Source organism: Cephus cinctus, unplaced genomic scaffold (genome assembly GCF_000341935.2).
Source record: "Cephus cinctus unplaced genomic scaffold, Ccin1 Ccin1_scaffold0168, whole genome shotgun sequence".
NCBI classification, from domain to species: domain Eukaryota; kingdom Metazoa; phylum Arthropoda; class Insecta; order Hymenoptera; family Cephidae; genus Cephus; species Cephus cinctus.
The window spans coordinates 560,991-587,315 of NW_014332892.1; the positions used below are offsets into that span (position 1 = coordinate 560,991).

The 26,325-nt window shown below is 37.7% G+C and overlaps 2 protein-coding genes across 2 annotated transcripts in view; one reads left to right on the forward strand and one right to left on the reverse strand.

Moving 5' to 3' along the window:
• Positions 1-26,325, forward strand: part of LOC107264297 (octopamine receptor 2) — a 41,919-nt gene that overhangs the window by 7,497 nt on the left and 8,097 nt on the right. Inside the window, exons 3-4 of the mRNA XM_025081537.1 lie at positions 19,397-19,629; positions 24,809-25,025. Coding sequence (XP_024937305.1) covers positions 19,397-19,629; positions 24,809-25,025 — 450 coding nt within the window. The remainder of the gene's footprint in view (positions 1-19,396; positions 19,630-24,808; positions 25,026-26,325) is intronic.
• The window catches only part of LOC107264296 (26S proteasome non-ATPase regulatory subunit 1), a 45,395-nt gene continuing 41,765 nt past the window's right edge, over positions 22,696-26,325 (reverse strand). The window contains exons 11-14 of the mRNA XM_015732413.2: positions 24,316-24,650; positions 23,886-24,238; positions 23,363-23,741; positions 22,696-23,061 (exon numbers count right to left, since the gene is read on the reverse strand). Coding sequence (XP_015587899.1) covers positions 22,991-23,061; positions 23,363-23,741; positions 23,886-24,238; positions 24,316-24,650 — 1,138 coding nt within the window. The 3' untranslated portion in view covers positions 22,696-22,990. The remainder of the gene's footprint in view (positions 23,062-23,362; positions 23,742-23,885; positions 24,239-24,315; positions 24,651-26,325) is intronic.

A 26,325-nucleotide genomic window follows, 5' to 3' on the forward strand; every position in this document is an offset into this window, starting at 1 on the left:
CCCCCCCCCCCAAACTGCCCCCCAGAAACACGGATTATCGGTACAAATGACTGATGTCTATAGAAAATTTCGAAGCTTCCATGAAAGTTTTGATCAAAGTGAAATTATAGAAGTCTTGATGCTCGATTAAAGAATAAAAATATATTATCGAGGTTACGTAACTTACGTTGGTAATAACCAAAAAAAAAGTATAAAATTTTTTTAGGGGAATTCTACAAGTCTCACACGACATGAAAATTTCGAAGGGGCAGTTGGTAACACTTTACGCGAAGAGCTGAAAGTTTCGAGGAAGAAGTAATGACCGTACCGTGGTAAATAGACAGTTGACATCGCGAGTAACGAACGTGAATAGTCGTTCGTAATTCTTTTTGAACGAAATTTAATTTTTTGAAAAAATTTTTGGATCTACTTTTATCTATGAATGCGATGTCATTTTGCGGTAGTGGCTGTTTCGAGTGATTTGATATGTCGTTGGTCCTCTTATGCTATTTTGTAGTTGGACGTAGGACGTGTATAAGTTACTTCGAATTTACCTCTCTAGGCGTTAATCGAACGATTGACGAATTTTCGAACGTACTTGGACATGATGAATTGGGTTAGGTTAGTTTACAGGTAGACTATTGGATTTGGATTATTTAATTTATTGCGTCGACCGACGACACTGGTCTCGTTAAATCATTATTCCCACCAAGCTGATATTAATTGACGCGTTATGCAGTATCTGTGGAGGCTGACAATGGTAATTAGAAATTATGGAAAATGAAATTAGTAGTGAATTAAAAAAATTATAATTTAGAGCAATAACGACAATGATGGAAGATGAATGAAAAATTTGTAATTTTAATCGGCTGTTTTAGTAAATTTACCAATTTTTTGGTACGTTCAATAATACATTGTTGTAACGTCGGTATTCTCTCTTTCTTGATCATCGAAGTGCTGGTAGCAATTTTACGGTCTTTTCTTTTTTTTTTTTTTTCGCAAGTTCAAGCGAAATTTATTTTTGAACGAGTCGATTTCAACGGCGTCAAATAGTTAATTAGCGAAACCACGCAAGTACCTCGTTATTCATGGCTTTACTTAAACCTGCCTTATAAATCACAGGATCACATGCACGTCCACGTGTATATATCTGCGTGCAAATAAATGGCATAAAATTAAGCGATAGGATCTTGTAATTTTATTTTCTTATCCGGCCCGCTGCATGGGACATTAATATTCGAGGAACGAGACTAACAGAGACATCGAAATTTTGGCACGTAGCAATTTTGTTTTCGGTTTTAAATAACGAAATTTGCATCCTCCAAGATCCCGGGTCTAAACGTGCAATTTTTGTTTTACACGTGCGGGATCTCGTATGGACCATGTAAAACGATCAATCAGTGATCCGTCCCGTACGTAATTTTTTTTATCAGGGATGTATGTATTTCGGAAATTTTTTTATTGACGAGTAGCTGCCTTTTTTTTGGTATTCGGGGAAAAAAAATAAGCGCTAATTACTATCTACACTTAAAAAAAATCTCAATTATATCCTTAATGGAGAAAAAATGCGGAGCAGCCGATTAGAATAGGGAATGAGGAATTTTCATTCGAAAACGAAAAATCTATTTTTTTTCGGTTCGTTTTTTCTTACATGTCACAAAACTTCATTATGACCTACTTTTTTTTTCGTTTAAGTAAAAGGCCAAATTCACCATACGTCTTGTGACCAGAGCCAGTTTCTGGACGTTATCGAACATCCCAATCCCACCTACTATCCCGAAGCCGCATTTCTCTTCTCTCGAATGGTTTTCCATTATTTTCACCAGAAACCACCCTCAGCCTCTTTGCTTTACTTTCCTTCGCGAGTTTATCCGCATGCATTATGCAACGCGTTACGGAGCCATTTTATTCGCCTGCAGTGTAAGCAACTTCACGAAAAGTCGTTCTACGCTGAAACAAGGAGCCACCTGTAAATTACGGCCCTGACGCTGAATAACCATATCAGAAAGATATAAAAATGGCTAATTAAAATTTTCCCCATTTTTTTCACCTTTATGTATATGATTTTTCAAATTTCTCTTTCCGAACGTTCATGCCGATATATATAATTCAAAATGGAAACCCTCTTCATCCTACTTTTGACATATTTGACAGTATACATCGAAACACCAGATGAAACTCTACGGAAAGTGAAAAATTAAAAATTATTTGTTCCGTACAATATATATATAAACACACTATACCAAAATATAAAAATAAATGGATATTTGTAAATGTCTACATCTTTTATTTCCAGTCATTAAAATTATTTCTTATCTCCGACAGTGTATCAAATTCGCAATTAGAAATTCGCACAGTAGAATAATCACGGCGTGGGGTGAACCTCGATCAGATTTCGCAAATGGCTGCATTACCAAGGAGCGTACAGTAGGGGAGACCCTCGAAAGGTCTCGTGTTCATCTTGTAAATTCAGCCCAGGTCTCCATTGTACGTTGAACCACAAGAAGAGCATGCGAGCCAGAACCACGAAGATAGGCAACAAAACCTCCCTTCGCCATTATGCTGACCGGATGTGGCAGGTTGACAAATTAGAAACTCCTAAGGATAGCCATCTGCAGGGTTGCCACTGGCAGGGGAAGATTTTATGAATCGATTCTCCTTGGAGGACGCCATATCAGAAACTGTCAGGAGAAACATGGCCGACACCTTTTCATATCCAATACATATAGACATACACGATATAGTCCAAGGATTGCTTTGCCTCCTCCAAAAAAAAAAAAAAAAAAAAAAAAAAAAAAAAAAAAAAAAATTTTTTTTCATCTCGTCGGTATAAGAATAAATCGCGAGGATGCTTTATTATGAAATCGGAAATTGGCGTCGATCTTCGGGCGAAGAGCGAGCGTTTCCAGAGTCGTAAGATAAATGTATACAGAGATGTGGTCCACTTTGAAGGAGTCCTTTTAGTTGCCATAAAAATTTTCGGCCTACCTATTTTTTTTACCTATTTGTTTGACCTTTTTTTTTTCATTGGGTAGGTCGACGCTCCTATTCGTAACTATTGCCATATATACGTATAGGTATAGTTAGTACTACGTGGAAACTCGTTCGTGCATAACGACTGCGTGGGCATTAGGCTGCTAGAAAAAGCTCCGAGAACGCAGCGGAAGCCGCGCTTAAGCTTCACGTAATTTCGACCACAATACCCCGAGAAAGGTTGCCAGCAGTTTTTAAGCCCATTATCTCGCTAATATCCGAACCCGTCTTTCCTCTTCCACTGCCCCTCGTCAGTAAAGCCAGTTCAACGTTCAGCCAATAGAAGCCACCGATCGCTTCGCCCTTTTGCCCATTCGCTCCTTTATGTTGTAGATGTTATTTCAGTCGGGGAATATAAATGGAATTTTAGAGCAAATTACGTATTGGGGAATTACACATAGTAAAGTTTTATATGTATACGTATATATTCGTTAAGGGGTATACAGGGTGTAAAATTAGTGTAATGAATATTTAGAGTGCTTGTGACCATACTACGTATATGTATAATAGCTGTACAAAGTAGATATATATATATATATATATATATAGTTTGTAAATCTTCAAAATTTCACGTTAGGTCCGCCCATAGTGCTAATGACTTTGAATAATTTGAAGATAAAATTTCGTGTGGATGGAAGGAGATAAATATACTTTAACGAGTGTTAGTTTGTAAATCTTCAAAATTTCACGTAGGGGTATACAGGGTGTAAAATTAGTGTAATGAATATTTAGAGTGCTTGTGACCATACTACGTATATGTATAATAGCTGTACAAAGTAGATATATATATATATATATATATATAGTTTGTAAATCTTCAAAATTTCACGTTAGGTCCGCCCATAGTGCTAATGACTTTGAATAATTTGAAGATAAAATTTCGTGTGGATGGAAGGAGATAAATATACTTTAACGAGTGTATCTGAGGTTCGCTGTGTCGTGTTGAAAAAAAAAAATTTCCTGTTGTTCTAAGAGTGTTTCAAATATTAGTGAGAGTTCGGCGAAAATTTTTAATAAAGAGTAATGGATTGTTGATGACCTGAATATAATAATGGATACGTACGGGTTATAGATAATTAAAGCTGTGGAAAATATCTGAACTGTATTAAAATCTTCATTTTTCAAGACGGAAAAAGCATAGAGATTCTTAAGGGTAAGGCATCGTGTGCGATAATGATATTTATACTGATAATAATTTTTTTTTAATACAAAAAACCGCGAGATGAATCCATAATTTAAATTACGAGGCTCTCATCGTCCTTCCATTTTTTTTTTGTGACTAGACACTTTCCAGGACCTTAATGAACCTCGTCCTGCCTCGTCGTTGATTAATCAGTGCTTGCACGATCGAGTAAATTGGATGTCAAAAGTTTGCTAAATAATGTGCTAAAAGTATTGACTAGGCTTAACCTTACGTCAAATCTAACCTAATCCGACAATCAGATAAAAGTTCCTCCAAAAAATATGCATTTTGATTATCTGCGAGGTAAAATCGTTTTTTCGGACGATTACGCAAAAAAATTACGTTAAACGTAAAAACAAAAAGAAAACGCAGATTTCACATACAAGTGAAAACATTAATTTCCCAGAGATCTCACATTTCTCTCATTTATCCCTTTACGTCACTGTCGTTTGCCAAAATCCACCAAAATTTGTCCCGTTTGGTCAAATCCGAAATGACTAATGATCGATGAAAAATGATTTTCAATGCCGAATTATATCTCCGTCATGATTTTTGGAGTGACAAAAAATTTCCAATCCCTCGACGCCAAACGCCAAATATCCATAAACAGTGAATTTGCTTGAGGGTTCAAATAAATTGGCAAAGTAGTAATCACATGAAAAAATCGTTATCACAGCAAAGCTTGAAAGTTATTTTACACAAGTATCCGACAAATAAGATTTATTCGTTGTTACATAATTTTTATGTTAAATTTCAAGGGGATAGTCCCCTATCACAAACACCCTATGATATCCCGCGAGAGAATGACAGTTAAAATCCAGGTTCGAATCCGGGTCCAGTCCCGAAAATTTTCCCAAGTATTGCTGCGCCCATCTGAAGTTATCTATTGTTTTTGCCTGTCCCGAGATCACTAATCATCTCGCGAGATGAATTAAGCCACGTAAATCAGTCTCTGTCGGTAGCGACACGTATAGAATTTCAGGAATAAACTACGGCTCTATGAAGCTCCGCATATATGATCTTCGTGCATAGATTACATGCATCGTTCATGTCGCTATAACAAGTCGCGTCTGAAAGCTCCATGCACGGTGCGTCAAGACTTTTCAATACGGACACAGTGAGTATAGGGATATACAAAGTAGACAAAACCCGATAGCAGGATTTTGATTAAAATTCAAATGGAATTTTATACCTGAACAAGGCAGAGTAATTTACCTCGATATTACGCTAATGGGATATTTATTTTTTATTGCCTAAACATATACGAAATACAACGCGAAATCGTGTTTGCTTATTTCACCTGGAACTTAATCCCATACGCGTTACGTAATACGCGTCCAAGATTTTTATTTCGCAATAAATATGAACGCCGTACATTTCGCGCGCCTTATTTGCTATTTAGGGTCTGTCTGCACGCAATTCCTAATTATTGAATTTTAAAAGGGAAAAAAGGGCGATTCTGCAAACGGCGATCTTGTAAACGCGAATTTCGGTCTCGACTATTTTTGTATTACCATTAATTAACATACCTATCGATATAATTTGCATGTGGTTCAAAAATCTTTAACTGCAACAGACACTTTCTTGGGACTCGTCTCATTCATAATAATATTATATAATTAGCATATCGTAATTTAATTGTATATAGGTACAGCATATACGCAGAAAAAAACTATGAAAATTCTTGTATTGGCGTCGCGACGCTTGTGGCCAATGGTCAAAGCTCGTCATACGGAGACCAATGCATATAAATGAACGTGACTCAAAGGACAATCTGTATGTATATAAATATATGTATACTAGACTATACAGTGCAGGTACAGTATATTGAAGCCGGTGTATCGTGCACTGAAAATGCATGAGAATCCTTTAAATTTTCATCTTCCCTCGTTCTGTCACGACCGCAAGTGGAATTTCAAGCGATTTCGCACCAGAGCGAATAATCCCGGAATTATTGTTGTTTCCTCCAGGAATTACTCGTTACACGCTCCAAGAGAAGACAAACTCGTTGACAAGAATTACCTACACAAAATAGAGTGCCTGTTCGTCAGTTTCGTCAAGGATCCTTTCATTAATTAAAGAAAGTAATACAAATATGACGTATAAAAAACATAAAACTTTTTTACGAATTTCTCGTGAAAATCGAATGAATCAATTTGATGCTATAAAAAAATTTTTTTTTAATTATTTATACGAGCGAAATGAATTACCGTGCAGGTGCAATATACGTGAAAGGATGTGATTTAGTGTGAAATGTATATAATGAATTTTCTAATGATATACCGCACAGACTGTACGCTAATAGTCGTTAGAGACTCTCTTTGGCCGAATAATTAACGCAATTACAGTACCTTCGAGAGCTATTGGTCCAGAGCCCAGCATCCTTTCGGGATGCAGGGTAAAACGAGTTAACGAGCCAGGAACGTGTTTCTTTTTTTAAATATTGGCGTAACGCAGTTTCTCCGGGAAAGCAAAACTGCAATAATCTCATTCACGAGATGCAACGCACTCTAGAGGATTCTGGGTGTTTGCATCGCGTCCTCAAAGATGGATAATTAATCGAATCATCAGTCATTTAGTGACTCGTGTAGTTAAGTTGTACTAAGGTTGTTTACTCGCATCAGTATGTAAACTGTATACCTGTATCGTGCATTCTACAAGCTCTGACTTAATTGGGTGTATTGTGGTTCGCTAGTCGGTCACCCCGGTGCATCCCCATTCACATGCAGTGAGCAGCTAGTGGAAACTCTGGAATATGTTGTAGCTTCCTGATTACTAATGCTATTTTGAACTACGACATTTTGTAGTATGGATGTAAGGTGTACAATTTTTTTTAATTTTTTCTGAAAATTTATTCTTGTCTATCCAATCCACGTGTCGAAGCTAAATTTTTAAGTGCGCTTATTTGAATATGAAAAATTTTTTTTAACAACAAATTTTTTTTTCGCAAAGTGACGGGGCGCGACTGTACAATTGAGTAAAACCTTTTTCTTATTCGCGAAATAAATTTTTGAATCGAGCGCGCTTACGCGACCTGTACAATTTTTATGACGTTGGCACGTAAGAAATTTTTAATTTTTTTATAAACCGACGAAAAAATGTGCCGTTTATTATTTTATTATTTATTTAGAAACTTTGAAGCTAAGCCGTATCCTATTGTATTCTTTTTTTACACGGATTCTCATGCCTCCTTGATCTGCCTTCAGTGGCGCCACTTGCAGGTACGGAGGATGGACGTAATTGCTTGTTCAACGGCGGGGTTGCCAACCGAGTGACGAAAAGTGAAACGGATAAGATAAAATTCGAGAGAAGGAAAGAAAAAGCTTAAGGCGATGGTCGTTCACTTTATTTATCGTAAGTCTGACGGGAAGCGGATGGCTGTCTGCTGTTTTCGGTTGGCAGGATTTCTCTGGTTATTATTGTTTCAGGGGGAAAAAAAAAGTCAACAAAAATTCCCTAGATTAAATCGAGCAGTTGATACGCCCAATAAAGAACTGCGGTCGTGACGAATAGCTGTTTAGTCTAGCGCTGTTTTTATTTTTGCCAACTGCTTTGTACGACTACAGTAGGTTATTGCCGAAGGGGCCTAAGGGCTTACGGTCTAATACAGGCCAAATACTGAAAGCTGGGCTTGACAACCGAACGAACCTTTAAGATGGAAGTTTATACATAGGTACGAGGGGAGTAAGTTGCCACCTGTCTTTTTTTACAAGATATATATTTTTCTCTATTTTCTATATTTTTCATTCGAATCCCAAGTTAAAGGTAAATTGCACGGCACAGCGGGTTCAGGAGTCGAGCGTGTTCCTTTGCCCGTCTGGCGAATGCGTATCGCAACCATCAAAGAGTAGGGGACTGTGGAAACAAGGAAATACGAAAATTGAAAACAGTCTAGGGGTTCATACATAAATTCAACATTTCACAACGGCGTGAATTGCGCACTCGTAAACTTACTGTAGAATGTGGATGAAGCATACGAAGGTATTATAGGCAGTGTTTTTTTTTTAGTTTTTAATTTTATAATTAACCTCAAAAAATTTTCTCGACTAAATGATACCAGTCGCTCGAGTACTTACCGAAAAAATGAGGATTTTGAAGAAAAGTATTTTATAAAAAAATGCAAAAATTGCTTGGTCAGGATAAAAAGGATAGTTGCTAAAGAGTTCGTCAAATTATCAATTAACAGTGCAGGCTTGACTGGAGGTTGATGGGTTACTTTAAGCTTCGTTCACACCGTTACCACTCCAAAGTGTCCTTCTTTGGCGAATTTTTGTTTTTCTATGTAAAGCATCAAAAGGGAATTAATGTTCGTGCCAATCACGAAAAAAAAAAAAAAAAAAAAAAAAAAAAAAAAAAAACTTACGCAGGGGTAAATTTCTAAGTGACGTAGATTTACGTAAGGGAGAAGGGTTTTTGGAATTGATCCATAGCAGGGTACAGCATCACTCTGTAAGGAAGGTTGAATGGCGGTATCAGCTATCGCAATATAGTGGCCAACTTCGAAGTAGCCTCAGAGTCCCAGAGGGTTCCCGGTGGGATGAGAAAGGGTGGGTGCGTAGAATCGAAGGGTGAAGGGTGTAAACTGGGCTTTTTCCCAAGGGAGAGAGAGAGACTCGCCGGGAACAAACATATTGTTATGAGTATATATACATATAGTCTTAAATTGTAAGTAATGTATAATGTATAAGATTAGTACCATTCGACAGGATGTATTTCCACGTAGCTACAGCGTACAGACAATAGGTATATTATGTGAGAGGAACAGATGCGCCATCTGACCTAGAAAAATCCAACCGATAACTGAATTCGATGATACTCGAAGAAAAGAGGGAATAAAAAGGAAAAACAAAATTAATTGCAAAAATAAATCCAATCGCAAATCATATAAATTCTAGTTTTCTCTACAGGAGGGCATGCTGATATGTATAATACTTGGGAGGAAGATGGGTAAAAAATAAAATAAAAAAAAAAAGTACCTCGTAATACTTCCTCGCTCGAACCACGTATAGTGAGGTCGGGTAAAGGAGAAAATGGTCATTTCAAAGAATATATTTCCTCCATAAGGAAGTCACGAGTATTGGCAAATTTTTTTTTCCCCGATTCTTCAAAAACTTTTTATTCGCTAGGAAGAACGCGCCGAGGTGAGAGCACTTCGGGTGAAATTACCCGAAAGTGTCTCTGATGCCAATTTCTATTCTTTTCTTTGAACGTCCTTTTTTTTTTTTTTGTTAAATCGCCCTTATATCTTTTTTACTACATTTCCCGTCAAAATTCACGTTCCACAATTCTTTTCCATTGTAAAATCTTCGCGGGTAAAATCTTTCCCCTCTTTTCCCCTCTACATTTTGTAATACCTGTGTCAACCCTCTATTTACCACTTTGCTTTACGTAAAATGTGCTTTTGACATATTGGGACTATAAGTAGTGTCGATCTACCTTTCGACTACATCAATGAGTCCCCTTCAAGGGTACTTCACCTTCGACCTTACCCCTTTCGAAGCCAAAAGAAACGTGATAACGTACACTTCATCCTCGCGAATTTCATTAAACCGGCGAAGTTCGAACCAACCCTGTATTTGGATTTTATTATAAAAAAAAAAAAAAAATCCCCAAAAGATTTCATTTAATCTCCTTATCAAACTGTGGATTTAATAGAACAATGGGATTCTTACGTCTTTCACCTCCTTAAGATCCAATCACTGAAACCCGTAGGAAGTAAATAATACGAGATCCCAACTGCCTATCGTTTTTCCGCTCAACCCAAAGAAACGTGACGTTATCGATATATCCCATCGGCAACCCACGAGTCCCTAAGACCCGACGTACCGAGTTATCGTTCAAGGATCTTTCGTTATTCCTGACACCCGATACAATGCCAGCCCAGGAATCTCCCGGAAATAACGACCGTGGAAAACAACGGGACGCGTCTTTTCCCATTTGACATCGACCTACACGTAATTTTCACTTCTTCCGCCCTATTTTCTCCTTTCCCTTCCTTTTCGCCACTCTTGACAAATTTCCTACTACCAGCATCCCTTCTCTTTTCTTCTATCCCCTTCGACTCAGCACGTACCAATACTCATACGCGCATATTGGACTTGAAATACAAACAATGCTTGCCGCACGCGAATACTCTATTCTTTGGGAATCGATCATCGAGTGACGATCACAGCGACTGGTAACAGTGTGAATGAAGCTTAAAGTCACCCTCCAGTTAAGCCTGAACTGTTAATTGATAATTTAACGAACTCTGTAGCAACTATCCTTTTTATCCTGACCGAGTAATTTTTGAATTTTTTAAATAAAATACTTTCCTTCACAACCCTTATATTTCTTTGGCAATCGATCATCGAGTGACGATCACAGCGACTGGTAACAGTGTGAATGAAGCTTAAAGTCACACTCCAGTTAAGAACTGTTAATTGATAATTTAACGAACTCTGTAGCAACTATCCTTTTTATCCTGACCGAGTAATTTTTGAATTTTTTAAATAAAATACTTTCCTTCACAACCCTTATATTTCTTTGGCAATCGATCATCGAGTGACGATCACAGCGACTGGTAACAGTGTGAATGAAGCTTAAAGTCACACTCCAGTTAAGAACTGTTAATTGATAATTTAACGAACTCTGCAGCAACTATCCTTTTTATCCTGACCGAGTAATTTTTGAATTTTTTAAATAAAATACTTTCCTCCACAACCCTTATATTTCTTTGGCAATCGATCATCGAGTGACGATCACTGATAGAAACGCGGTACCAGGTAAAGCGAATTGACTGACCAGATTTTCACGGGTCTTGTATCCAGTCCTAATCTAACCTGACCTGACCTAGTCTCGTCGCGCGGTTGGAATTGTAATTAACGGCGTACCCTCATGTCCAGAAGATTACCTATGCAATGATATAGCTGGTGAGTTACGTCATCGTATGGCTTATAAAGGGTATCTGTAGTACCATGGCATACTACTCTTTTGGGATTTCTATATATACATGCTACTTGGTATATATACATAATAGGGATGAGTACGGCAACGACGGACTCCTATTGTCTTCTGGGAATGTGCACGAGTGCACGTCTGACTTATGTTTCCTAGTACGCTATACCGAAGTGGTATACGCTACGTACACTCGTACAGTCTGCCACATAAATATTAAGAGACTCGTGACTGAAAAATGAGTATGCAGTTCGTAACGTGAATATTAAGTAAGTGCTCGGATAACTTGACGATAATTATGTGAAACTATAAAAAATAATTCACTCGTTATAACGCGTCAAGGAATAAACACGGAAGTCTAAGTCTTGGAATATTTTTGCGATTGACTGTGTATGCAGAGTTTAGCATTCTAGTATGTTTACTACAGATAGTATAGCGAATGGATGCCGCGCTTGTCCTGTTCGCTTGCGTAACTGTATGGTACATTGTGCAAATGGCTGGAAGTTGAATAGTCCTGACCCTTAGTGCATAATTCAGGGGTTAGTAGTTTCGGTGGTTATTGATGTTAAGTCACGGAGGAGGATGAAAAGATGCTATGCCGGTTGATAAATGTTTACGTATTGGATGACAAATATTAATCAGAGGTGTCGATTAAATTTCGAATGGGACGAAGGCTGGGTGGGATCGGGTAAAATTTTTTTAAATTTCACCCTTCAACCCCTTCGGGATGCTTGTAGGTAAAATATATACCAGCTGTAGCTAATTGGAGCTCCTTAAAGCTGTGTTGGTTTGTTTTGAGGAAATTGACAAAGTACCTGTGCGACCAAGCCTGGAAATACGTAGGTGGTTTGGTATGGTATGGTTGGGCAACCCCTTCTAGAAGGGTACTATCTTTAGTACCCGTAAACGTGGCGCAGCTCGCTTTTAAACCAGCCTTAACGCATTCGACCTACGGTCGCATCATTATAGCAAAACATGGCCCACGCCTAGTGCTCCCGCTTGGATAAGGAAGAACGTTAAGACACTTTACGGCCGCGAGGAAATACTTATCGTGCATCTTGCCGAGGGCTTATTAACTTTGGAAAATCGTTAAAATCCAATTGGATATATGGGAAGATACGAGGGTGCATTGGCCTTTTATGGAGAAAAAACATTTTTTTTTTTCGATTCACATCAAATTTGCTTTTTTTTCTCGTAACGGTACTTGTGCGTTTAACGGGTATATTTACTAATGAGCTGATATTGATATCACGAGAGTTTTTTGGAATTGACTTTGGTGGCGATACGAAAAATTAAATCTTTCCAGTGCAATAGTCACTGATACTGTACAATATCGTGTTTTAGTGATAAATCGAGCAATTTACGTATCTAGGGAATCCTTGGAAACTGATGACTCCCGTCCACGAGGTATTGCTCACCTTGTTACGTGTAATAGGTTAGTCTGGCTTTCGTGACTCCAATAAATTTTACCTGTCAGGTACTTAATATTTTGAAAACCAAAAATTACTGTGTGCCCAACCTATCTCTGTCGTTGTTTCTTTTTTTTTTTCGTTTTTAAAGTATTTTGGGAAAAACGTTTTTTTTTTTGTATTTTAGGTTTTTCCCTAAAAACAATATTAGATTTTTTAGATGTATGGGGGACTATGCTTTTTTTTATATGAAGGAAATTATTAAACCTCCAGATGGCCGCTGTCTGTTCATTTTGGTAAGACAGTCTGAAATAATACTGTGCTTCGTAATCTCCTGAGGGTAGCCGACCACGTGACTTCACGCTTGATAATAATTTTTATCAATGAAAAATATTTTTCTCAGGTACGGCTTAAACAGTACATTGTATAAATGAACGTAATAATTTTAATAGAAGATAAACATTTCTCTGTCTAATTGCGCAATACCCTCTTCCTGAGTATCTGTTCATGACCCTCGTCACAATAAAGAGTCACAATTTAGCCTTCAGGTTGATAAGAGCTTCCTTCGCTTTCCGTTCGGCCCTCTAGCTAACCTAACCTAGACTAAGTTATCCTATGTATATAGGCTTTCAGTGCCTAACTGACCGCAGTCTATTCTTCGTGACTTCAGCGTCTGAGACGTGGATCATCTAACAATGCGGTTCCCCAGAGAGTCGAGAAAATCGTGAGAGGCTACAGATTCTCTCATCGACGAACGGCAACGTGTATTGGTTCGCTAGGAAGATTGAATTAAATTCGAAATTGATTTCGAAAGGAAAAATTTTGTATAACTCGTTATAAAGATTTTTTACAAGGAGCATATATATATATATATCAGTAAAATGATATCTCAATCGTATTTATATTAAATGTGATTGACGTCAATTAAATTCAAAATATTGCCGCCAAATCGATAACCCTTAGACAATTTTTAATCCAGTGGTACAGTCCGATCAGTCATTATGGCTTGTAATAGTTCGTAGAAAGAGCCTTTGGTCAAATATTCTGTACCTTTTATCCGTTCTCAGGCACGCAAGATGGCATGTTGGAGGGCCTGCGTGAATTTTATTTAAACGGCTCGTACGAGAATGAGAATATTCAAAGGATGATCGATGACGGTCATAGGAGGTTTTATAAATGGATGAATTGTGTATGCGAATAATTGATGAAAAGATTAAGAATCAATACTGCATGCTTGGATTGCGGCAAGGCGCTTTAACTCCTGTATAAAGTTTTCCCCTAGCGGCTCAATAGTGAACTTTCGATTGTGCGCGCGAGATACGGGAAAATTTCAATTGGCAAACTTTACGCCTGTTCTCATGCCGAAGTCTGAATGAGTTGACTGTTCGAGAAGATTGGCCAACCTTTTCCCTCTCTTTTTTTTTTTATCTATCCCCCATCAACCCCATAGTGAAACTAATTCATTTGCTCAACCCCAATGATCAATGTCAGTTCAGTGGCTATATTACCACATCGCTTAATTCACTACAGTCTTGGCTATAACTATTTTGGCCTCGTACTGTCCATTCGACCTGCCAACCCTTACGATTTACCTTTATTATACACTGTTCGACCCTTACTCGAGCGTGTGAGTTTGTTCGACAGCATTTTAACGTGCGGTCTATTTCTTGTCTCCTTGGCGACTACGTCATTGACTTTAATTTAACTTTTTCGACCAGTCACCGTTTTATAGTCTACGCCCCTGAAAAAACTTTCCGATACAAGAAAGGGTACAGGGACGTAATTTTTATTGGTGCCTGTGAACATAAGTTTTACGAGGGTGCTTGTCATAGGAAAGAAAAAAATTATCCGAACAGTATTTATGTAAATCCGCCCTTATATATTTTACTCGCTTTTAATATCCTCGCGATTTACAGCGCGTCGTCTTTGATTAAAATTAAAAAGTCCTTCGAAAATGTCTCACGGGAGGCGTCGCGACGCCAGATGGCTTTCACAAAGCGTTCCATCAATTTCGATTCGTTAAAACCGACAGCGGGCAGGCACTGATGTCAATTTCATTCTTTCCCTTGTTATTTTTCGCCAAAATGAAACTTTCCTGCCGCGAAAGTTCATCGGTTTATTCGCATCGCGTATAAAGTTATTGTGAATTAATTAATTTGCGAAATAATTATAAAATTAATTTTTCATAATTCTCATACGAGTCACTTTATATTTATTTATCAAACTTGTTACGCGTACACGGCATATATCGATATTCTATATTTTGTCCTAGCGGGTACACGTATCCGTTATCATTGCTAATTGATATAACGGGTTAATTAATAATTCGCCTGTATCACAGCTTCCCCAACAATAACAATAGTATCGTAAAATCCCACGAGCAGCAGTGAGCTTGCGAAATTAATATTCTCCCTAGTCAGTCCCTACAGGGTGGTACCTTAATAGGGCATAGGTGACGGACTGAAAAGGGTTGAAAGGTATTAGTTGTATGGTAACGATTAGACCTTCCGTAATTGCCAGAATATTGGGCACCTTGTTACATGGGTCTTTGACTTTTCTTACAATTACGTCAAACTTCACGCGTTATTCTAACGGTATAACAAGCGGGGTTCTGGGCACAGATTTTCGCACCGACATTTATCGAAACTTCGAGAACCTTCGAAGATTCGCATCGATGCTAAATTAACGTCATGGACCCCCCGGATTTCAAGGATTTTTACGGATAATAAAATATTATTCTAAATGGAGATACACCTTGTATACGTTTCATATAAAATCTTACAATTTATTATTTCACGTTAACACTAATCGTACCATCGACGGGTCATTTGGCCCTTTTAAAGCCAAAAATACGTTTATAAAAAATTGTCGGTATGTTTAGTGTTAAACTATGACTAATTGTACGTAGGACAGTCGAGTCGAATCAGTTTTCTGTGTTTTTGCTAAAACGCAATTAATTATGAGGGACGACATTCATCGAAACTTCGAGAACCTTCGAAGATTCGCATCCATGCTAAATTAACGTCGTGGACCCCCCTGATTTCAAGGATATTTACGTATAATAAAATATTATTGTAAATGGAGATACACCTTGTATACGTTTCATATAAAATCTTACAATTTATTATTTCACGTTAAACTATGACTAATTGTACGTAGGACGATCGAGTCGAATCAGCTTTCTTTGTTTCTGCTAAAATGCAATTAATTACGGAGATTTTATCTTATTTACTAACGGGTTATACCCAGTGTCCAATTATTCGTTTGCAATCTGGTGCAGATGGGAAATGCGAAATCAGCATTCAAATAGAAATTCCAAGTGGTAGCAAGATAGCTTCTTAAGGGTGCTGTTGAAATTTATAGGGTGACTCCTTGTTCTCTCGATATCAAAGACCTCTGTCACGTGGTTGGTTTCGACGATTTCGATGGTCATCAACGTGACGTCACAGCTCTTCGATACCTCCTAGGGGAAATCGCATCTCCGGGTATACCTAGGATTGCGAATTCTCATTTAATTTCGATACGTCCGTATTTCTACGTCTTGATTAATTACTAATGTGTACCTTTCGTTTCTTCTTTATTCTCTTATCTAATTCACAGTGTTCAAACTGTAGGAGATTCGGGGTATCGATTAACAGTGCTTTTGTATATACTGGCCCTGTTTGCATTGCAGCTAATATCTATTCGACCTGCTCGTTGATGCGGTTACCAGGTTATATATGTACAATTGTTTTCAGCCAAGGTAGAAAGGTACTATCAGCATTATAAATCATCAGTCACTTTGCGCAAAACAATGTTTCGTTTGTGTATATAATATATGAAGTATACATATACGCTGTATATACAAGAGAAACGACCCCCGGGTTTTTCTTTGTTATTCCTTTGTCGGTCTTTTCTCTATTCAGTTCTCGAATTCGTTTCGGCCGTTTACTGGTTCGTGGAATAACGGACTGTCGTAAGGTAAAATGCAGAACTGAGGTTAATTTAGGAATTTTTTACTCGAAAAAAAAAATAAAAAATTGTTAGCCTCTTGTATAAGACGTCATACTGCACATCGAATGAATTCAAGAATTACGAGTAGCGAAGTTTGCGGTTTTACCTTATTCTCCAAAATTCACTTCAGAACCTGTCGCACTCCACAACACATCTCTCTCTCTCTCTCTCTCTCTCTCTTTGAGTATTCGAAATTCCGCTACGTATTAATACAACATCCAACGTGTCGGTGCGGTTGCGGTTCTCCTGTCAGCCGGATATTTAGTCCCAGTTTCATTTCCGTTAAATTTGCTCCTACGCCACTGCGGAACCCGATAGTCAGTGTTAACATTAAAAAATCCATCTGACATCTTTACATCTTATGACGATTAAGATCCGTCATTGATCGTCATGAAACATTTTACGATTGCTATACGTCATACGTGAATTTCGTTTCCTTTTTGAATTTCGTCCATTCGAAATGCTATTTTAAGATTATTTCCTGTTCTTCTTAGATCCAAAATCACGTGACGAGTTGCCGTCGGATGCGTTTATCGTTTCATGTGTTTCCGCGAAACGAAATTTCCGCGTATACATATGCTGGCACGAAGTTCAGAAAAAAGTTTCTATTAAAGATCTTGAAAGAGACTTTTGGTCTGTTTCGAAAAATTGTGCGACAATTTGATGGAAGATTTCTTTTTTTCACTCTGGTATTTTTTTTGTCAGTATTATTACTTGTGTATGATCTAGTGACTATGGTGGGGCTATTCTCTGGATTTTACATTTTTTATCAAGGTTCGAAATAATTTTTGCGCAAAATGTTCATTTTTTATCTCTCAAAGAGGATGGCACCATTTTTTCTGATTGTGTAGTACAGATGAGAAATAATGAAAGCGGTATACGAAGAACTTCTAACGAGCTACGAAACTTCTATTTTGTATATATATACCGGGTGTCTCACCGAAAGCACACTTCGAGTATTTCCGTTACTATTGAAGATACGGAAAAAAGTTTCAAACAAAAGTTGTATGGTTTCGAGGGAGTTGATTTTTCATCCAAATGACTTTTTATTTTATATTCATTAGATTTCGAGATACAGCACCTAACATATGGTTTTTAAAAAAAAAAGTCATTTTCTGTTGGTACAAGAGAATGTAGCTCGTTCTTCTTTTTCTCAACATGTTAAGACCTTGCAGACTAAAATCCATACAGCCATTTTCAATAAGTTATTGACAAGTGAATTTATTGAAACTTCGGTTGAGAAATTAAGCGCACGAACCCAAAATCTTCTAGCGGCGTTGCAATAAAGTTCTTTAGACGGCAATGAAATTCCGTAACGTTTGAGTCTTTGAATATTCATGCAGTCGAGTAAGGAAATTTCGAAAAAATGTCTGCCGGTACGTCCTGCGGCGGAACAACAATATATACATATATACATGCACACAAAAGAAAAAGAGAATATTCCAAAAGTCATTTCAATAAAAAAAAAATGCCTAAATCCTATTTACCCTCAGGCTCGATAAACCAGCAATCCTACTGTTTCGTTAAAAAGATGCAGCAACGTTGAAAAAGACGATTAAACTTCACAGTAACATATCGATCGATATCGCCGCCGCATTAACATACCCGGAGGCCGTACAATTTTTATCACACGACTCACGCTTCGTATTACATATCCACGGTGTTCCCGAAAGTTTCTATACAGCTTCCAAAGAAATCTTTCGATATTCATACGGTGTCTCGAATCAATTGAATACTTAAAATCTATTTAGCACCTACGCGATCTTTCGTTTTTTGAAGGAAAAAAAAAAAATCACACCAATCAAATCTATGTAATATTTAATCAGCGTGCGAGACGTGAATTTTAAATTATGCGAATGAAATAAAAATGAAATAAAAAAATTTAATAAATCACAAATTACGTGAAATTATCAATTACATTTATCCCACCCTTTTCATTCACTCGCGATAACTTGTGGATACGTTCCTTAGGCGAACTTTAACCTTTGCGTGAAAACATTAATTCCGGTGCTTAAAAGCTTTTATACGGTATATATATATATACGAAGCGTAGGTATCCATACTTGGAAATATGACGAAAATCTGAATATATATGTCAATGGGTGTTTCTTTCGAGATATTATTATCGGCAGTAAAAAAAAATCGAAACCGTAAAAGTCGAATTAGGCGAGTCCAGAATTGAAGATATTTTTGTAATAGCATCGCCGAATCATGAAGATCGTTAAGGGGGATTTATGTGCCGGGATAAGGAGGCCGGGAAAATGCTTTGCACGAGAACGAGAGAAGCCTTCGTGGAAGGTTTTGGATGGAATGCGAAGGGCCGCGTCGAGAAAGATTCCCGGTACTCGGTATATATGTATATATATATATATGAGACGCTTAAGGGTGGAAATTGATTTACGTTCAATGTAGAGGCCAGAGAAAGCTCTTAAGTCACTTTCTATAGTACTGCCGTTAGATGGCTGTGGATAAATTTTCTAAGACTATTTATCAGTCATTTTCCTTTTAGCGTTTCTTCATTACCTGTACGCGGCCATCATTGAACTTGTACGATTAATGATTTATATATCAGGTATACAGTCAGTCGATCATCAACCCCTTCGGTTCGTCACGTGTTCAGAACACGTGTATTATGGTTGTATAGTAAATATGACGTATCGATGACATAAAAATTTGTAGTGATTAATTTAGAAATTGATTTTTGAAAAATGGCAAGAAATATTTTTCAAGTCACCCTCGACACCTGCTATTGACTTTATTATTGTATGAGTAAAAATATATACAAAATTTTTATCGATTCTGATCTTGTATGTTCGTTTTGAATTTGTATTAAGATTTTAGAAAAAAAAATTTTTTTTTACAGGTTACTTTCCACTTCCGGCTGTCTACTGTCTAGCTTGGATTTGTCTGGATGTCTTGTTCTGCACTGCCAGTATAATGCATCTCTGTACCATAAGTGTCGACAGGTACTTGAGTCTGCGTTATCCCATGAAATTTGGACGCAACAAAACAAGACGACGTGTCATATTGAAAATTGTCTTCGTCTGGTTACTCAGCATCGCCATGAGTCTGCCGTTGAGTCTGATGCACTCCAAGGTGAGTATTTTGACTTTGAGATTTATCATACGTGAACGAAATATCTATGAGGAGCCTTTTTTTGGGAAATAACAAAAATTGGACTTATTTTTTTCGTAATTTGAACATTGCCGAGATTCGTTAGTTTTTTTTTCTTTTTTTTTTTTTTTTTGGAAATATATGTAAATTTACGAGTGCCAAGTAACAGAACAGATGGAGTCGTGTAATTCATTCTATGTACGTTAAAAGCCGATCCGTCTTACTGCTGTAGAGATTTTATAAAAAAAAAAAAAAAAAAAGTTACGCAACATCCGCCTGTATTCCCAGTGGAATAACTCTGTGGGTAAAGAAGAGAGCATGGGAATCAATGGAAATATCATAGATTTATACAGTCATCCATGAATTTACATATGGTTTTTTTTCCCTAATTCCAATGATCGATGAGATACCGCATATCGTATTGGAAATAAAAATTTGTGTATTATCCGTAAAGATAAGAGTAACAAATAAAAATGTTATCTTTGCCGATTCGAACAAGACAAATTTATATTTTATTTCCTTATTACTATATACTTACTTGCTATGCAGAAGTGTTCGATTTCGATAAAAAAATATTTATATACCTCGCTTCCTTCGTTTTACATAAGAATTTACATAAAAAATAATCTATCTTCGTATTACACGTATTCACGGTTAGTCATTTTGAACGAGAGGGTTCTTATCTTCGTATTACGTCGGAGTATATATCCTGAGATTGAGATTAAAGTGAACCAAGCGTTTTCCATTCGAGTTCAAAGAAAAAACCAAGATGAAAAAAAAGGCGAAACAAATGGGCGACTTCCCATGAAAAATTTCGCGCTTCCAGTCGCAATTTATTACTCGCACAAGGCTCCATTGTAGGGACTGTTGAATGATGACATCCGATAGGATTTTGTGTGGCGATTAACAAAAAAAAAGAAAAAAAACAAAGAATGGAAAAGAGCCCGTGCGATGATAACGTAGATTATTTTTCACTTGGTTCTATATTTTATATATTTTTATTCCACCCATCCTTATACAACTTTGCAAGATTTATCGCGTGGACAATTAATTGAAAAAGTATCGCTATCCGCTATCATTCTATCGGCCAATGCAATAATACCATATATATACAGTTTCGAGTCACGTGATGGATAAAAATATCCGTCACTTTTGTCAGCGAGTAATTAAAACTGTTTCTCGTCTCTCCAATTTATTCTTAGCTCATACAAAATTCACAAGGGTTTAATCGAAGTCGATCGATTCCAATGGACAAAGCTGTCTTTAGCTGCTGAAATCAATTTTTTACCCTCTGCCATGACTCTCGTATCTGACAGTCATTATTTATAGGTTATGTATACCTATTCTCATTCGCTTTCAGTAATTTGACTGGAAGCACCGACACGCACAGATATACAAATATATGGAGGATAAACGTGACTCACTTTGTATTTTTCACGTGTCAACGAGTCCATTATAAGCTTTTGGCTCTATTTCTGTCGTGTCATAATACAGTAAAGAGTAATAATGGCAGAGGCCATGTTGCGCGTAGTTCGCGCCTGCGCAGTTGGATCGTGATCGTGCCCCATTCGATTTACCCATTTAACACACGTTGGCCAGAGAGAGAAGAAACTTTGTAATTACGCAATGGAACACAATAGGAATGAATTACGTTGAAATCAATACGGCAGGGCTATTACACGTGGCCGACGTAACAGTGGGGATGGTTTTCGTACGTGGAGTTAATTTTTTTTCTGTATGCAGGCATTATCGGTAATTTCTGTTCATCGAGCAGTGGCAACGTGGTTATGGGAGTTAATTCAAGAGAACGCTTTAACGCGGTGCATTCCGTTCAATTTATCGTTGAATATTTCAAGAGAGCTTAATACTCTCTTTATTATTAATTCCCCGTAGCGAGGCGCGTCATTAAAACTTTCTGAAATTCACCGTTGGGAAATTACGAGTCCAAGGGTTACTTAACCATCGTGAAAATTAACCTCGTTTCTTTGATTCCCATTGGACGGAATGTGTCTGCCCCTTGGCTCTCCTCCACCACTTGGTGAGACTCTGGATATACTTGTTATTACCGCTTCCCTTTTTTCTCGTAATTCACGACGGCTGTAAGACTTCTCTTTCGAACTTGTACAGTTTTACAATTTAAAGTTGCGTGACTGGACTGGATGGCAATAATGTTATTGAAGGATATAAGACTAAACGAAAAAAATAAAGCAAACGATAAATACACAAGTATCGATATCTTAATTATATTTTATATAAAAGAAAGATATATCGTTAATAAAAAAAGGATTTTTAGTGGAATCGCCAAATCGCTGTTAGGGGATTTTATTAGGGTATTTACGATTTCTTTTTTCTTTACTGACAAAGCATATCTACCTGTTTGTGTGCACATAGAGTATGGCGGGGCACATGAGAATAGGGTGAGTGTTAAAAGAGGAAAATGGAATTTAAGTGTAGTATGACAGTGAAAGAGGACGGGGGGGAGAGAGAGAGAGAAGATTTCAAAATTTCGCCTGGGGCTTTGTAACGATTGCGTTGCTATAATAGGAAAGTTACACAAAGAGTACCTTTAAAACAACAATATTAAACGTAGCATACTTTGACCAACTTTTAATCTGCATTCATACTACCGATGTAGCCCTCTAGAATTCTTTACCTTTGCGCTGTGGAATTTCAATTATCGAAATTGACGTTGCCGTAAGGAAATGTTATTAAGGTCCAATCTCCTTCGACTTACCCGAAGAAGAGACTCCCTTTGCGCGATTTTCCCTCCAGGGGCAATAGATATCTACTCTCAGACTGACCTTAGGTCATGAGTGTGGTGGCCAAAGAAAAAATATATATATGTATTAAAATACATAAATATAATTAACTAGGGGAGAGTTGTGTATTAGATACATCTTTTTAGTATAAAAATTAAAATATTATAGTTGTGGTGCAATATATTTAAGGTTACCGAAAATATTTTTTATGTGTTAACAGAGATTGGGATTTTTGGGATGATATGCGAAGAAGCTTGTAGGTCATTGGTTGACAAATAGAAAGATCATAGACAGTTGTTGAAACGATTTTTATTAAATGACAAAACCACTCGTGTCTACATATTATGACTGAAGGAAAACTTATGTCTGCTCAGGGTACGTGACACTGACTGCACTATCTTTTGAATCGGGATTCGCAATTTAGAATTTAATCCTGTTTTCGTTTCTACGCTATAGTGTAATAAATGATTCATGGGTTCGTTATTGGAGAAAATTCTAAATAATATATTAAACTGCATTAATATGAATCGTAGGAATTAATTTGACTCCGGTACAGAGAGCTCAAATGTATTCTCGGATTCAATTTAATCTTCGGTATACTCGAAGGGTTCTGGAGGATCAGCTTCTTTCTCCTCGTCGGGTTTCGGTCCGAAAGCTGAAATACAGGACTTAACATTAGACAGGCCGACATAAACAAAAGCAGAAGGGACAGACGTGGCATAAAGGTAGACAGGAAGTGAAAAAGAAATAAAGGTTGAGAAAGAATAGCGATTAAAGGATTAGGTCCATGAGTTCGAAACATGTGCGAAAGTGCGAACAGTAGAAAGAAGCTAATTGGCAAGGGTGAGAATATGGAAATACTAAAAAAAAATACTGATAGCCAGATTGACAACGTTGAATCAGGTGAAGCACGTGATTTATGGATAGGCAAGTTAATCAAATGAATATCAACTCACCGGCCACTGGTTCAACAAGCTCCTCTTCGGTATCCGGCTGATTATACTTCACCATTACAATACCCCCAATACTCACGTCCTTGACAGGAACGTATTGGCTACCTTCGACAAGCTGAATAACCTTCAATTGTTGTCGCAGAATCCTCGCGGGATTTTGAAGGATTTCAAAATTGGGTTCCGGCTCCTTCTTCTCCTTTTCAGTCTTCTCAGAATCATCCTTTGTCTTCTTATCGTTCTTCTCCTTAGCGTCCTTCGCCTCCTTTGCTTCCTTCGCTTCCTTCGCTTCCTTCTCCTCTTTTTCCTTCTTCCTCTCCACCTTCTCCTTAGCATCCTTCGCCTTGTCCTCAGCCGTCTCTTTACTGTCACTGGGTGAAGGATCCTGATTGGAGTAGAAAAAATAATTTTAAAATGACACTCCAGATCGAGTATCCCATTTCGGAGCAGAGACACGATCAGGATCCATATCAAAAGAATATATTATCTCATAGCGAAAACCATAAGGATTCTGATGAACCTCACTCACCACTTCCATCTTCTCATGAGAATCACGAGCACGTCTCTCGGATTCACGACGTCGCGCACGAGCAGCAATGCTCAGCACAGCTGTAGTAACTTTTTCACGTTCCTCGCGTTTCTTTTCCTCCAGTGGAGCAGGATAAGCATACATGCTTGGTCTAGCATTGGATCTGATCTCCAGCTTGGGCATCTTCAGCTGAGCATTCAGGGCGATGATGCAGGTAGGAGTGAAGGCCAGAGCGAGACAATGGGCCAGAGGGAACCAATACCAATACTGAGTGAATACCAGTGCACCAACGACAGCCAGCATATTGGTATGACCAGTTCTGGACTGAAGAGACACAGTGACGTTGCGACCACCTGAAAGAAGGATAAATGGAATAAAATTGTAAAAATCGATCGGACGCCATTGAAGGATAAACAACGAATCCCCTTACCGGCATCAATGATACCCTGAGCAAGGATAGCACCAAACTTCGCCATGACGTCCTCATGCTTGTCGACGATAACTTTGGCATACAATGCCCTGAAGTCCTTGACTCTGGGACACGTAGTTTCTGTCTGCTGTATTAGGATCATGGCCGATGCTATGAGGGCACCCTGCCGTACAAAGTTCACGGGGTCATTCGTCATCGGATCCAAAAGTGCTATGGCTTCCTTGAGACCGGTACCAGCGCAGGCTATACCCAAAGCCATGGCTGCGCCATATCTCACGTGAGGATTGTAACTCTCGGCCAGCAAGGAAACGACACTTGGACATTGCTCCGGTGTTCTGAAATCAGATAAAAATTTCAGCTTAATTAATATTTCGTTATAATCTGTCTGGAAAAATGAAATTTTTATTTTTTCGAAAACTGTAAATAGACGTATTCCTGAATTTCATTGTCCGTCTGACTTATCTAATCATTTTATTTATTTTCTTTTTTTTAGGACGATGACTCAGTACTGGTAGATGGGACCTGTCAGATACCTGATCCACTTTACAAGCTGATAGGGAGCATTATTTGCTTCTACATTCCTCTTGGGGTGATGCTCCTGACTTATGCACTGACTGTTCGACTCCTGGCTGAACAACGTCAGAATATCGGCGGAGCTGCAGGTTGGTCTTCTGGATGGTTAGGTGGGCCCCAGGGTACACCCGTAGGAGGTTAGTGTATTCAGAGGGTACACTGAACCAGGGTAGAAAGAACGGTACCACGTACATAGAAAACAACCTTAATCCAGGATAAATTCGATAACGTCTGTTTGCGATGGCTGCACTCTCTTTTTCTGCTAGGCCAATGTACGCACGTGTATTCTAAATGGAATTTACAATAACGCCCTATAAAGACTCTCGACTCAGACTTCGACAAAGTCACAGACTGTTCTTCTCATTACTAATTGACATTTCCTGAGCTGCCTGGTCGCTAACCCTTTCATTTCTCCGGCATACGTTATTCATAAAGATGGATTCGTATAACGCCCACGACATTCATTTACTCCGACTAACGCCACTTGCTTTGGGCAATCACTGCATATTATATGACGCGCTGAAATATCGTCAGGGACCTTTAACACAGGTTTTAACGTAATCTGAAAATACCTATAGACAGACGTATATAACAGAAATAGATGAGGGTCAATGAAATTTTCGTAACCCTTGGGTAATCTCGTTCTCAAAAATTTTTTTTTTACAAAAAATTATTCTCCTGTCGCAATACTCATGCAAAACTCAAACGCATCCTGAACAAGGGAGATGAAGGTTGTTAACCGAGATCTGCCGAATGTTAAGCCACGAAGATGCTAAATTAATAGGGTGGGTGAGGAGGGGAGTTCTACGTTTTATTAGGAAGTTATGTTTTACACAGAGTGTATTTTCTTTCTTTACTTCACTACTGTCTACTGTATTCCTGAATTTCCCTCCCTTTCCGCATCACCGAGAAGAGGCACTTCCTCTCTTGGGTGCTCGACGAATTTCAGTCCTCGTAATTGGTAGGAATTATTCGCGGTGGAAGATTTCCAAGCTGCTTTACAAAAAGAACACCCCGAGGGTCAACACGAGGAGACGTGAGTCTACAGCGAGGAACGAGTAATTGCGATTTCGAGAAAGACACACTTAGAGATACAGGACTACCCAATTGCCTGTAAAACGTAAGAGAGCTTGGAGGTTCGCAAAGAATTTTTTTATATGAAAAAAAAAAAAAAAAAAAAAAAAAAACCCAAAAAAAAAAAATTTTTTTTTTTTGGGTTTTTTTTTTTTTTTTTCATGAAAAAAAAAAAAAAAAATTTTTTTTTTTTGGGTTTTTTTTTTTTTTTTTCATGAAAAAAAAAAAAAAAAATTTTTTTTTTTTGGGTTTTTTTTTTTTTTTTTAAAAAAAAAAAAAAAAAAAAAAAAAATATCACCAAAAAAAAAGTATTTTTTTCTCTTTTTCACTGAATTCGCGACAAAGCAAATCGATCGTGTAAAG